This window comes from Adiantum capillus-veneris, chromosome 6 (assembly GCF_014529385.1).
Source record: "Adiantum capillus-veneris isolate H3 chromosome 6, ASM1452938v2, whole genome shotgun sequence".
Classification (NCBI taxonomy): Eukaryota; Viridiplantae; Streptophyta; class Polypodiopsida; order Polypodiales; family Pteridaceae; genus Adiantum; species Adiantum capillus-veneris.
This window is the reverse complement of record NC_140936.1, coordinates 81,029,329-81,043,322: the sequence shown is the minus strand read 5'-3', so window position 1 is coordinate 81,043,322 and position 13,994 is coordinate 81,029,329. Positions and strand designations below refer to the sequence as shown.

The window sequence follows — 13,994 nt, the reverse complement described above, 5'->3', positions numbered from 1 at the left end:
GCAAAACTAGCTCCATCCGGTACCAAAGTGGGGATGTAGGATATCATGCTTAGATTGATATGGCAAGAAAAGCTCGTGTACTAAAGCATCAAGGTCGGAGAATGCTCGCTGTATCTCTCTCTGTCTGGCCTGCTCATGCTGTGTCAATGAATCTCTCTATGGTGTGCTCATGGAGCACGATATCCCACTGCTCTAGGCCGTCTCTTGAATCGTACCTCATCTGCCTACTGTAGAGTGACTCCCCTCGGTGCGGTAACAACAGGTGGTACTGGAGTTGCTCGATGGAAAAAGTTTGTAAGCTGAGACTCTCTAAGGAGGAAGCACCCCAATGCTCTATGATCTCTAGAGTCTACGGGCTCTCCGAGTGTGGGATGTCCTGTAAATAAGACAGTGTAGAAACTTCATATGTCATGGTAAGCTCGACAGCTGCAAACATAGTGCTCCTCCCTTGCTACCCTTGCTATGCAATTTCTACGGATCCATTGCTCTCTGGGAGTGTGAGATGCTCACCCTGTCTCAATCTCTAAGCTATGTGATGAAACTCTGAGCTGCCCGATGGCTACTGTGACACTGTGGGACATGTAGACATCCATGAATCTAGGCTTGTGGCCGTCCTCCAAGATGGTCATGAAATGATCCCTGTAGTACAATATCTTCAATGGAAGAGGCTGTTTCGATGTGATCCATCTCTCCTTGATATATAACTGCCAATGATCTTGTCTAAGGACTCGATTCTTCTCCTCATGGAAGGGGCGGATGAGTGGTGAGTCCGGGTCGTATTGAAAGGGTGGTAGCTTCTCTATATCCAAGCCATTTGTCCTAAACCACTGTGTCATGTGTGCATTTCATGATCCACTCTCTCTAGTCTCCACCAGCTGTTGGGATGCCTCAAGTGCTCGGTATGATAATCTGTCGAGGGGGAGCTATCGTACTGTGGATAAAACATATTGTTTGCAAAAGAGCCTCCAATAGCATGGGTGGCGTGGCTAGCTATGCTCTAATGATGTCATGTGGCATTGAGGGTTTCTCACGTATCAAGCAGGATAGCTTAATGATCTGTGATCTCTCAACTTGTGTCCACCAGGATCTTGTAAGGCGCGATGCCCAAACTGGTGCTGCATACATGAGAGCTGGGGTGACTAGTGTATCAACGAGCCACTCCTTGGTGTGGGGCTCTTAAAAATGCGCCTGGTGGCATCAATGCTCTAGCATCGCCAGTGCCTCATATCCTCTCGTGATCCTATCTCGAGCTGCACTTGCTAAAAAGAATTGTCTTGTAAAAGCAGTATGAGTCAATGACCTCGACTCGCCCGCCTACTAGTGTAAAACATGCTTTGCTCCTAATTTGCCTACATGTATAGAAAATAAGAACCTTGGTCTTACCAAGGTTCATAGTGAGACCTCTCTGTGTAAAGAAGTCATTCACGATCTGGAGATGTAGCTGTAGCCCCTCCTGTGACCCACATACTAGTATAGTATCATCAACATATAACATAATGTGAATATGTGTACCTGCTAAATCCACGCCCTCGTCCCCAGCTTGTAGGATATGCTCTGGAAGCTCATCAATATATAGCCCAAACAAAGTAGGTGAGAGAGGACAACCTTGCTTCACTCCAATGGTGCTAGCAAGAAATGGCGAGGTGTCTCCTGGACAATGTACTCTGGCTGAGACGCGCATGTAGAGAGAGAGAGTGAGTCCCCCAAATCATCTCCGAAGGGACTCCCAGTCAGCGAAGGCGATGGAAGAGTCTCCTGTGGTACTTCGTCAAAGGCTTTGCAGAAATCCACGAAGAAGCAACAGTGTAGACGTCTCTTTCGCGCCTTTGCGTGATCAATTATACAATGCAGAGTGGAAGTATGGTCTATGGTAGAAAAAGCCTACCTGTCCTGGTGCTTGTAAGCACTCGCGCTTGGCATAAGATATCAGGGGTATGTGATGGGGGTTTGCTATCCAAGGAGAGAGAAATGTAGGTATGAACAGCTCCAATGGGCATGGGTGGGATGGTAAGAGATCTCTTTTACATTCATCATACAGGCCACCTTGATGTTTATATAGCTCACACCTTGTTAGCCCACTTTTGTACTTCCTTTGGGTGATAGGCCATTGTGCATCTCTATGTACACAAAATACAGCCCCTTTTTTCATGCCAGAGAGAGAGAGAGAGAGAGAGAGAGAGAGAGAGAGAGAGAAAGAAAGAAAGAAAGAAAGAAAGATTTTTAACGTCTATGTCAGGCCGAAATCGGCCTATGAGACAAATCAAATGTACATGGCGTGTATGTCATCCGTCTATCGGAAAGACAAATGAAACAAAACTGATACAAAACTGAACTGAATGTAGGTAATGGAGTATCTGAGGAGGGATGGGGTTCTATCTCTAGGGGTATATGCATGTCTATATGCTCAAGGTAGTACAATCATGAGAATGCATCAAGCTCTCTAGCTCCATCCTGTACAAATGGGGGGATGTAAGATGTGGTACATGGGCGGGGCTGGTGCCAAGGCTACCCGGATGAAAGCTGTCGGGTCGGCCCTCATCTGAGCTACTCGCTCCTCAGTGGCACGGCGCTCCCGGGCTCGGATCTCCTCGATCTGTCGGTGGTGGGAGCTCACGCCCCTGTAGCCTGTGACTCGTGGTCGTCGTCTAGCTCGGTTCACCTCCGCCTGTGGGAGTGTCACTCCTCTCTGAGTATCTGGTGAGGTAGGGGTGGCAATCCTCTGAAAGAAGTCTGTGAGCTGCGACTGTCTCCCCTCTGTCTGTGTAGCTGTGCGTGGCTGTAGTAGTGTGTCCCGATGGCTCTGTATCTCTAGTAAGAAACGTCCGAGCTGTCTCTGATCTCGAGAGTCCATGATCTCTCGGAGAGTGGGCTGTCCTCTGAATAAGGCCTCATACCTGCCTCTGATCTCAGTGTATGCTCTGCATCTACATACAAAGTGCTCCTCACTCTCCACCTCCTCTGTGCAGGCTCTGCAGACTCGCTCCTCCCTGGGAACACCAGTATGTCTCCCGATCTCAATCTCTAACCTGTGTGAAGCCACTCTCAGCTGACCAATCGCCACCCGTGAGCTATGTGGCATATATGTGTCCATATAGCGTGGTCTCTGTATGAACCCCCCAGACAATATGGTGAGAAACTGGTCTCTGTAATCTGACATCCTCGTCCCCAAGCCAGGTGACTCCCAGACTCTCCTAGTGTATAGCTGCCACAGATCCTGTCTCAATACCAAGTTTCTCTCACTGCGAGAGAGGTGAACAGATGGTGAGTGGGGGTCGTACTGGAATGGTGGTAGGCTCTCCATGTCAAGACCGTGTCCCTCAAACCATGCTCTGACCTGTGAGTACCAAGCTCTCGCATGCCCACTCTCTGATAGCTGTATAGCTGCCTCAAATGCTCTACGAGTAAGTCTGTCAGGAGGTAGCTCTCTCATCCTCTGGATGAAGCAGACTGTCTGGAATAATGCCTCTACAACCATAGGTGGTGTGGCGAGCTCGGCTCTAATAATGTCATGTGGCACTGTCTTCTTGCTGCGGAGCAAGCGTGAGATCATACATACCTGTGGCCTCTCAAGCTGTGTCCACTGGTCATCCGTCAATCCTGGTGCCCATACTGCCGCCGAGTACATCAGGGCCGGGGTGACTAAGGTGTCAAAAAGCCAGCCCTTCGTGCGGGGCTCCTGAAAGTGTGCCTGGTGGCATCTCCGCTCTAGCCTGGTCAGAGCTGCATATCCTCGGGTGAGCCTGTCAGCAGCAGCCTGCCTCATAGTGAAGGGTCCTGGTAGGCTGGTGAATGTGATGCCAAGATAGACATAGGAGGTGACTACATCAACCTGTCCTCCTGCTGCTGTGAAGGTGGCAGCGCTCCTCACTGCACTAGATGTGTGAAAGATCATGACCTTGGTTTTGCCAAGGTTCACAGTCAACCCCTTGTGTGTGCTGAATTCGTCCAAGGCCTCAAGATGGCGTTGCAAGCCCTCGGGTGACTCTGAAATCAACACAATATCATCAGCATATAACATGATGTGGACCGGAGTACCTGCCAAGTCGCTCCCCTCTCCCCCTGCTCGTAGTATGTAGGCGGAGATCTCGTCGATGTAGAGCCCAAAGAGTGTCGGGGAGAGTGGGCATCCTTGCTTAACACCAATGGTGCTAGCAATGGTCTCTGAAAAGCCGCCTGGGCAACGAACTCGACCCGTCACCCTCTCGTAGAGAGTATATATGGCCCAAATCATCTCTGTCGGTACCCCAATGCTGTGAAGGCGCTGGAAGAGTCTCTCGCGTGGGACTGTGTCAAAGGCCTTGCGGAAATCCACAAAGCAGCAGTAAAGCCTCTTCTTCCGCGCCTTTGCCCCATCAATGAGGCAGCGCAGAACGAAGATGTGGTCAGTGGTGGAGAAAGCTCGTCTGAAACCTGCCTGGCCTGGAGCTCGTAAACCCTCGGTCTCTGCGTAGCAGCTAAGCTGTGCCTCAAGTACTGCTCCATATAGTTTGGCCATCGTGTGACCAATCATGATAGTCCTGTAGTTCCCTGGGTCCAGGGTGTCGCCAGATTTGTGGATAGGCACTATGGTGTGCTGTGTCCACTCCTCTGGGAAGCCCTCCCCTATAGCCCGGTTGAAGACATGTGCAATCAACGGGGCTATAGTGGAGGCCGCATAAATGATGTGCTCACTCTGTAATCCAGTGTGGTCAGCTGATCGTCTGTGCTGCATGCGGCGTATGGCCCTCTCTACCATCTGTGCTGTAAAGAAGGAGGAGCACGTGGGGCGTGGCTCATGTGGCTGTGGGATAGGAGGCTGCCCTGGCACCTCATAGAGGCGCTCTGCATAATCATGCCATATCTGTGGATCCTCAATAGCTGTGGTCGGACGTGGCTCGCGCAGGGTGCGCCATGCCGTCGCGCTATCTATGCTCATGAATAGGCGGTATAGCTCAAGCTCCTGTGCCTCTTCGAATGCTCGCCGCTTTTGGCGTGTCAGCGTCTTCATATGCCGTCTGGCCTCTCTCTCTGTGATCTCTCCTAAGGCTCGCCGTGCACGGAGGCGTCGGTATAACTCTCTGCACTCATCATCATACCAGCGGTTCTGAGGCATAGTCCCGGGGGGGGGAGTGCGTCCTGTGTGAGTGGTGTGTGGAAAAGAGCTAATAGCTGAAGTGTGGAGAACGGAAGAGATATGTGATGTGAGAACTGAGAGTGGTGTGGATGGGTGGAGGAGGCATAGGCCATGCTCGACCTCGGCTGAGTAAAGAGAGGCTAGCTCATGTGTGAAATGGATGGTGGTGTGTGGAGTGTGTGCTGTGGAGCTATGTGGGATGGTATCTCCGGTGATGGAGAAAGAGAGGTATGTGTGGTCGGCTCCGATGGGTATGGGTGGAATGGTGAAGGATGTGATAAGGTGTGTAGCCTCCCTGGGTCCCATAATATAGTCGACTGTACTCCCCCCTCCCTCTGTAACTCCATGTGGCATACAAGTCAGGCCCCCTGAGGTGGGCCACTGGGCAGAGAAAGAAAGAAAGAAAGAAAGAAAGATTTTTAACGTCTATGTCAGGCCGAAATCGGCCTATGAGACAAATCAAATGTACATTGTGTGTATGTCATCCGTCTATCGGAAAGACAAATGAAACAAAGTTGATACAAAACTGAACTGAATGTAGGTAGTGGAGTATCTGAGGAGGGATGGAGCTCTATCTCTAGGGGTATATGCATGTCTGTATGCTCAAGGTAGTACAATCATGAGAATGCATCAAGCTATCTAGCTCCATCCTGTACTAATGGGGGGATGTAAGATGTGGTACATGGGTGGGTCTGGTGCCAAGGCTACCCGGATGAAAGCTGTCGGGTCAGCCCTCATCTGAGCCACTCGCTCCTCAGTGGCACGGCGCTCCCGGGCTCGGATCTCCTCGATCTGTCGGTGGTGGGAGCTCGCGCCCCTGTAGCCTGTGACTCGTGGTCGTCGTCTAGCTCGGTTCACCTCCGCTTGTGGGAGTGTCACTCCCCTCTGAGTGTCTGGTGAGGGGGGGGCGGAAATCCTCTGAAAGAAGTCTGTGAGCTGCGACTGTCTCCCCTCTGTCTGTGTAGCTGTGTGTGGCTGTAGTAGTGTGTCCCGATGGCTCTGTATCTCTAGTAAGAAACGTCCGAGCTGTGTCTGATCTCGAGATTCCATGATCTCTCGGAGAGTGGGCTGTCCTCTAAATAGGGACTCATACCTGCCTCTGATCTCAATGTATGCTCTGCATCTACATACAAAGTGCTCCTCACTCTCCACCTCCTCTGTGCAGGCTCTGCAGATTCGCTCCCCCTTGAGAACACCAGTATGTCTCCCGATCTCAATCTCTAACCTGTGTGAAGCCACTCTCAGCTGACCAATCGCCACCCGTGAGCTATGTGGCATATATGTGTCCATGTAGCATGGTCTCTGTATGAACCCCCCAGACAATATGGTGAGAAACTGGTCTCTGTAATCTGACATCCTCGTCCCCAAGCTAGGTGCCTCCCAGACTCTCCTAGTGTATAGCTGCCACAGATCCTGTCTCAATACCAAGTTCCTCTCACTGCGAGAGAGGTGAACATATGGTGAGTGGGGGTCGTACTGGAATGGTGGTAGGCTCTCCATGTCAAGACCGTGTCCCTCAAACCATGCTCTGACCTGTGAGTACCATGCTCTCTCATGCCCACTCTCTGATAGCTGTATAGCTGCCTCAAATGCTCTACGGGTAAGTCTGTCAGGAGGTAGCTCTCTCATCCTCTGGATGAAGCAAACTGTCTGGAATAGTGCCTCTACAACCATAGGTGGTGTGGCGAGCTCGGCTCTAATAATGTCGTGTGGCACTGTCTTCTTGCTGCGGAGCAAGCGTGAGATCATATATACCTGTGGTCTCTCAAGTTGTGTCCACTGGTCAGCTGTCAATCCTGGTGCCCATACTGCCGCCGAGTACATCAAGGCCGGGGTGACTAAGGTGTCGAAAAGCCACCCCTTCGTGCGGGGCTCCTGAAAGTGTGCCTGGTGGCACCTCCGCTCTAGCATGGCTAGAGCTGCATATCCTCGGGTGAGCCTGTCAACAGCAGCCTGCCTCATAGTGAAGGGTCCTGGTAGGCTGGTGAATGTGATGCCAAGGTAGACATAGGAGGTGACTACATCAACCTGTCCTCCTGCTGCTGTGAAGGTGGCGGCGCTCCTCACTGCACTGGATGTGTGAAAGATCATAACCTTGGTTTTGCCAAGGTTCACAGTCAACCCCCTGTGTGTGTTGAATTCGTCCAAGGCCTCAAGATGGCGTTGCAAGCCCTCGGGTGACTCTGAAATCAACACAATATCATCAGCATATAACATGATGTGGACCGGAGTACCTGCCAAGTCGCTCCCCTCTCCCCCTGCTCGCAGTATGTAGTCGGAGATCTCGTCGATGTATAGCCCAAAGAGTGTCGGGGAGAGTGGGCATCCTTGCTTAACACCAATGGTGCTAGCAATGGTCTCTGAAAAACCGCCTGGGCAACGAACCCGACCCGTCACCCTCTCATAGAGAGCATATATGGCCCAAATCATCTCTGTTGGTACCCCAATGCTGTGAAGGCGCTGGAAGAGTCTCCAGCAGTAAAGCCTCTTCTTCCTCGCCTTTGCCCCATCAATGAGGCAGCGCAGAACGAAGATGTGGTCAATGGTGGAGAAAGCTCGTCTGAACCCTGCCTGGCCTGGAGCTCGTAAACCCTCGATCTCTGCGTAGCAGCTGAGCTGTGCCTCAAGTACTGCTCCATATAGCTTGGCCATCGTGTGGCCAATCATGATAGTCCTGTAGTTCCCTGGGTCCAGGGTGTCGCCAGATTTGTGGATAGGCACTATGGTGTGCTGTGTCCACTCCTCTGGGAAGCCCTCCCCTATAGCCCGGTTGAAGACATGTGCAATCAACGGGGCTATAGTGGAGGCCGCATAAATGATGTGCTCACTCTGTAATCCAGTATGGTCGGTTATCGTCTGTGCTGCATGCGGCGTATGGCCCTCTCTACCATCTCTGCTGTAAAGAAGGAGGAGCACGTGGGGCGAGGCTCGTGTGGTTGTGGAATAGGAGGTTGCCCTGGCACTTCATAAAGTCGCTCTGCATAATCATGCCATATCTGTGGATCCTCAATAGCTATAGTCGGACGTGGCTCGCGCAGGGTGCGCCATGCCGTCGCGCTATCCATGCTCATGAATAGGCGGTATAGCTCAAGCTCCTGTGCCTCTTCGAATGCTCGCCGCTTTTGGCGTGTCAGCGTCTTCATATGCCGTCTGGCCTCTCTCTCTGTGATCTCTCCTAAGGCTCGCCGTGCATGGAGGCGTCGGTATAGCTCTCTGCACTCATCATCATACCAGCGGTTCTGAGGCATAGCCCCGGGGGGGGGAGTGCGTCCTGTGTGAGTGGTGTGTGGAAAAGAGCTAATAGCTGAAGTGTGGAGAACGGAAGAGATATGTGATGTGAGAACTGAGAGTGGTGTGGATGGGTGGAGGAGACATAGGCCATGTTCGACCTTGGCCGAGTAAATAGAGGCTAGCTCATGTGTGAAATGGATGGTGGTGTGTGGAGTGTGTGTTGTGGAGCTGTGTGTGATGGTATCTCCGGTGATGGAGAAAGAGAGGTATGTGTGGTCGGCTCCGATGGGTATGGGTGGAATGGTGAAGGATGTGATAAGGTGTGTAGCCTCCCTGGGTCCCAGAATATAGTCGACTGTACTCCCCCCTCCTTCTGCAACTCCATGTGGCATACAAGTCAGGCCCCCTGAGGTGGGCCACTGGACCATCCCGTTATAAATAATGTGACGGTGCTGGGAGCCAAGTCGAAGTAGATGTCGTCCGTAAGCTGTGACTGGAGCTCTGTCTGCTGTGTCTCTCATAGTAGCCTCCTCATCTAGAGTGTGTAGTGTCTCTGGGTCCTCATGGTCATATGTCTCACACTGCTCACTGCGTGTACGAGCATTGAAGTCTCCCATAAGGAAGACTTCACCCAGTGTGGAGTACTCCATAATCTCCTCCGTGAGGCATGCGTACGGTGACTCCTGCTCAATAGGGGCGAATCTGGAGCCTGTGGGAGCAAAGTAGCAAAGGGCAATGTAGACGATCCTGTCTCGTGAGAGCTCGAGGCGAATCCACATGTAGCGGGCCTGTGGGTCCCGGGCAACAATCTGTAGTCTGCTGTGAAGCCCCTGTCTAAAGAGTATGGCCACTCCTCCTGAGCCGCGAGTGGTGTGCTGGCGCATACATCCTCGATGTAGAGACTCCCACTGGAATCCATGTATCCGTGGTAACCCTCTCTCCGGGCTCTCGTGTGTCTCTGTAAGCAGAATGATGTCTCGACCTCTCATCACCTCCTCAAGTCTCTCTGGGTGTGTCCATAGGTCTCCATTGCAATTCCAAACCGTGACATGAATCTCCTCGTGTGTCCCACAGGCCGCGAGTCCCTATGCGATGGTCTTGCCATCAATGATAACCCTACCATCCCGATATACTGCCTTCTTCCCTTCTTTGCGGGCTTGGTGGACTCGAGGCATGCACGCGCGACGGTGATCTTGTTGCATCTTTGTGAGGTCATCATCAAGATAAATCGGGGGGCCGTCTATCCCTCTCAAGATGACCCTCTTTCGGAGGAAGGAAGTTCGAGACTCCTCGGAGGCGAATTGGAGGATGAGAGCTCTTTTCTTTGGATCTTTGCCGGCTCTCCAAACTTTGGAGAAAGGGATCTCTTCTTCCTTGTATCCCACTTTCTTGCATAAAGCTTTCCCATCGCTTTCGGGTGTAGACCCTTCTTCTTCTTTGATGCCGGTCACTCGCACATTGAGACGGCGAGCTTGTCGCATCTTCTCCTCTTCGATGGTTGTGTGTACGATGAGTACCTCATCTTTTTGGGCTTCCTCTCTTGCTACTTTCTTGATGTTCTTTTTGACCACTTCGACCCATCCTTCTTTGGTGGCCTCTAATTTGTCCTCAATGCTTGCGGTGAGGGCTTTGGTGATCTCCTCCTTGAGGGCTTCCTTAGCCTCCCCTTTAATCTCTCCTTCCTCGGGGGTGAGGGATGTGAGGGAGACATGAAGGAGATCGATTTGTGCCTTCATCTCTTCTTGTTCTTTCCTCCATCTCTCCCTCTCCTTCTCGTTCTCCCGTTCCCTTCTCTCCTTCTCCTCTTTGAGATTTTGGATTTCCGCTCTCATGTCCTCCTCTTCGTTCCATAGCTTGATGAAGTTGGCTTTCTCCTCCTTCCATGTTTCTCTCTCCATCCGCCATTCCTTCATGTCCTTCTCCAATTGTGCAAGCCTCTTATTCGTGAGCATGAAGGACGTTGTCTTCGTTGTCGGTGTCGGCGTCTTGATGATGGGGGAAGACATGGTTGGCTTCGTAGCTACCCTCCCTTCATATTGTGAAGAAGAGGGGAGAAGGGGAAGAGAACACTCAGCTTGTGTGTATGTAGGGGGCAGCGGGCAGGGGATGGGGATGGGGTGTGTGTGTTCAGTGGACGGGCTGGTCGTCTTGGCGTGCAGGGAGCAGCGCACAGGGGGGGGGGGCAGCGCGCAGGAGGGAGCAGCTCACAGGGGTGGGGCAGCGCGCAGGGGAGGCAGCACGCAGGAGGGAGCCACGCGCAGGGAGCAGCGCGCGAGGGAGCCACGCGCAGGAGGGAGCCACGCGCAGAGAGAGAGAGAGAGAGAGAGAGAGAGAGAGAGAGAGAGAGAGAGAGAGAGAGAGAGAGAGAGATTTGTATCGTTTTAGGATTCATGAAGCCTGTGACAAATTGGGCCCTGCACATTGTTCTTCAGAGGGTTCTGGGCTTGATCGTGATATATCTCTATCAACAACCAATAGTGATAGACTTCCACAAGCAGATAGTCCTCCATTACAGCTTTTGGCATCTAATTCCCACCACTCAGAGAACAATGCCACGTATTTTTTATGGCCTGCGTCATACAATCTTCATGGAAGCGCAGGAAGTAGGACAGCATTTTTCTACGGCTTGCAAAAGGACGTGGATGTGGATGTGGATGTGGATGTTAGCGAGAGAGTGCCTACTGGGCCTCAAGCTGCTACACTTTTAGATGTAATGATTATTAGAGCGTTCAATAGTAAGCGTCTACGGCATGTCAGTCTCAGGACTGCAGTTGGCTTCCGCACAAGACAAGGTTGCTTGACAAACATTCCTGCCATAATTGTGTTTGTAGCTCGCAAGGTGCATAAAGCATGGCTTCAAGAAGGTCAAAGACTTCCCATGTATCTTGAGGTGATGTCTTGGAAGTCTCTGTAAACTCTCTCTCTCTCTCTCTCTCTCTCTCTCTCTCTCTCTGCGCTTGTGTTTCAATGCTGGAATGTGTGAATGCATGTATTTGTTTCATGTATGTGCTTCTATGTGTGTGTGTGTGTGTGTGTGAGAGAGAGAGAGAGAGAGAGAGAGAGAGAGAGAGAGCGCTTGCACGTCGGAATCCGTGTACACCATCCCATCCTATGCAACCCAGCAGTTCTTCTTCTCTACCCTCAGCCCCAACAGCAGCTCCTTCGTGCTCTGTTGTTTCTTCTGTCTGCTCCCTTATCCCTTGCGCTCTGTTCTCTCCTACACGCAAGCATTATAGCTGTAGGGTAGGTTCCCTTCCCAGCTTAGGCGCTTTCCCACCTGGCTATCCCCCAGCCTACCTTTCACTGCGTTGCCCGCTTCCCTTCCCTTATTCCCTTTCATTGAACCACACACAACCCCCCGTAAGAGTTGCCCGCATACCCCCACTCTTTCTAGTGCGGGGCTTGCAGTCCAGTAGAATTATCTGTGATATTTAAAAAAAATGAGGAGATACACTACTGGTGGCCTCTATTGAGTGCGTCAAGGGGCTTCTGTGAGCCTATCAAAGGTTCCGGACTCTGGTAAGCCGCTGTTATGGCGAGAAATTGGGAGGCCCATTGGATCGCTAGCATCAATTTTCAAGCTGCATTTGGTTTTGCTCATTGTCGGTGAGCCTCTTCTTCAACATGGACTTCAATGGGATGTTCATTGGGGTGGTCCAATTCTCTTCAAAAACACTTAGCTCCATTTTCAGTGGTCACATCGGAGGCATGCTATGTGGTACGGAAGGTGGTAGGAGAGCCTGTGGGCCCCACATGTTACGTCCCCAAACATGGCGCTTGAGCTATGCCGGGCCAAGTGCGAACATGGACCTATGATTAGGGCGGTTAAGGAGTTCTATAAATAGGACAAAGGTCTCACTTGTGAGATATCTTGTGTGATCACCACACTTGGACTTTAGGCCCTTGGCATATCTACCTACACACCTGTGTCGGTGTGGGCTTGGTGGTATGGGACACTGGTAGAGGCTAGCCCACTAGCCGCAGGCCCCGGGCTTGGGGATTGTTATGCTTGAGTATGGCTTGTGTTATGTTGTCACCTGACACATCCAACCCTATGTGTCCGTGGACAAGCTGCAGCATGACCAGGGTTCAATCAGTCAAGTCAGTCTAGAATAGGAAGTGATCTGGCACTTTTGTGAGTCTGTTCGCAAACCGTGCATGTCTAGACACTTAGATTAGATGCATATCCTCCGGTTGCTGAAACCGGCCCGTAAGGCGGTAGACGTTAGCTTTCACCCGATTCTTTAACACCTAACTTTACGACACAAAGCAATGGCTTAAAAGGAACCTGTATCTGGGAATAGGAATTACACTTCAAAACAAAAGCACGGCCAGGAAGCTAGAATGCTCCCAAGCAGACAGCGACACTTGTAGGCCCCAAAGGTTGGCGCCCTTTTCGGTATTTCTTTATTCTTTAACAAAGGGAATAAAAACTTGTGAATTTCCTACAAGCTGCCCCGCATAACTGAATTGCACTTGTTCTGGCCCGATTTCGGCAGCATAATTGTACTAGGTCGCTTCACAGTCAGTATCCCCACACAATAGATGACTTTCCCGAGGCATACGGACACTTTGCAAAACTTGGCGAGAATCTACAGCACGCCTATACGTGCGGGGGGGGATTAGCAACTAGCTAATCCAGTACCTGTGCAAGAGGCTCTTGCCTCGGCAATCGCGCATGAACCCACATAACTGTACATTGGTCAAATGAAAAGCCCACTAGAGAGGCATAACATAACTGCTCGTAGAGGAGAGAGAGAGCATTGCGTAGCGTGCAGGGCATCACTCTTGGCACCGCACTGTACATAAGAGGGAAAGGAAGCACTCCATTGCTCTCAACCTGTGATAGAGAGCTTGCAAATGAGCCTCCTAGCTATAAATTCAGGGCCACTTCTTCTTGCATGAGGAAAGTGCACAGAAATGTGCCACGTGGCGCGTTTACAGGCCATTTCCTGTTTCGGGGTTGCCGCCTAAAAATCTCCCGACAGGTTGCCCAGTTGACTTCACGACAGAGTAATAAAATGTTCCCCTTGTCATACTGGAGGTAATGACGCGAACACATTTTCAGGTCTAAAATAGCAGTTCCCTAGATTTTAGGAGATGCTTCTATGGCACTCACACTGGTCATCTGACCATCAATCACCACTGGAACCACATCGAAAAATGCAATGTCGGCCAGCTAGCAGGTGATTTACACTCGTAGCCCCACCGTGGCTAGCCTTAGTCCATTTGCCCAACTTTAGTGCTCACTGGCCGTCCGGCCTAGACTCTCACTGTCCACCTCACACCATGCAACTCGGGCATTGGCATTTCCAGAGGGGTGCTTTAAAACAAGTCAAATAAAATCCCCCCAACAAGAAATCAACAAGTAAAGTTGCCACAGACTCGTGACAGTTTCACACAGCATGATCATCAGATTTCCATCAGGAGCATTTTTACAGTGCATAGACCTATTTTCCCTATTTTTGACATTTTTCACTTATTATTTTTAAGTGACTTTTGTTGGAAACTAGGTAGGGCAGTTTTGCTAAGTTTGTATATATAGAAACCTAGCGCTAGCACTTTCTGGTAGAAGAGGCAGCAGGAGCACTTGCTCAACATGCAACTTCTCAGCAGGATCCCCAAGATGCTCTAGCGTTTTTGCATCACA

The 13,994-nt window shown here is 51.1% G+C and overlaps 1 protein-coding gene across 3 annotated transcripts in view; it reads left to right on the top strand.

Moving 5' to 3' along the window:
* The window catches only part of LOC147455773 (protein NARROW LEAF 1-like), a 147,104-nt gene that overhangs the window by 37,767 nt on the left and 95,343 nt on the right, over positions 1-13,994 (top strand). For 2 of the 3 annotated variants that reach the window (XM_086514440.1, XM_086514442.1), the window contains exon 2: positions 10,730-11,234. In XM_086514440.1, coding sequence (XP_086370566.1) covers positions 10,730-11,234 — 505 coding nt within the window. The remainder of the gene's footprint in view (positions 1-10,729; positions 11,235-13,994) is intronic. The other variant, XM_086514441.1, reaches the window with a different exon arrangement.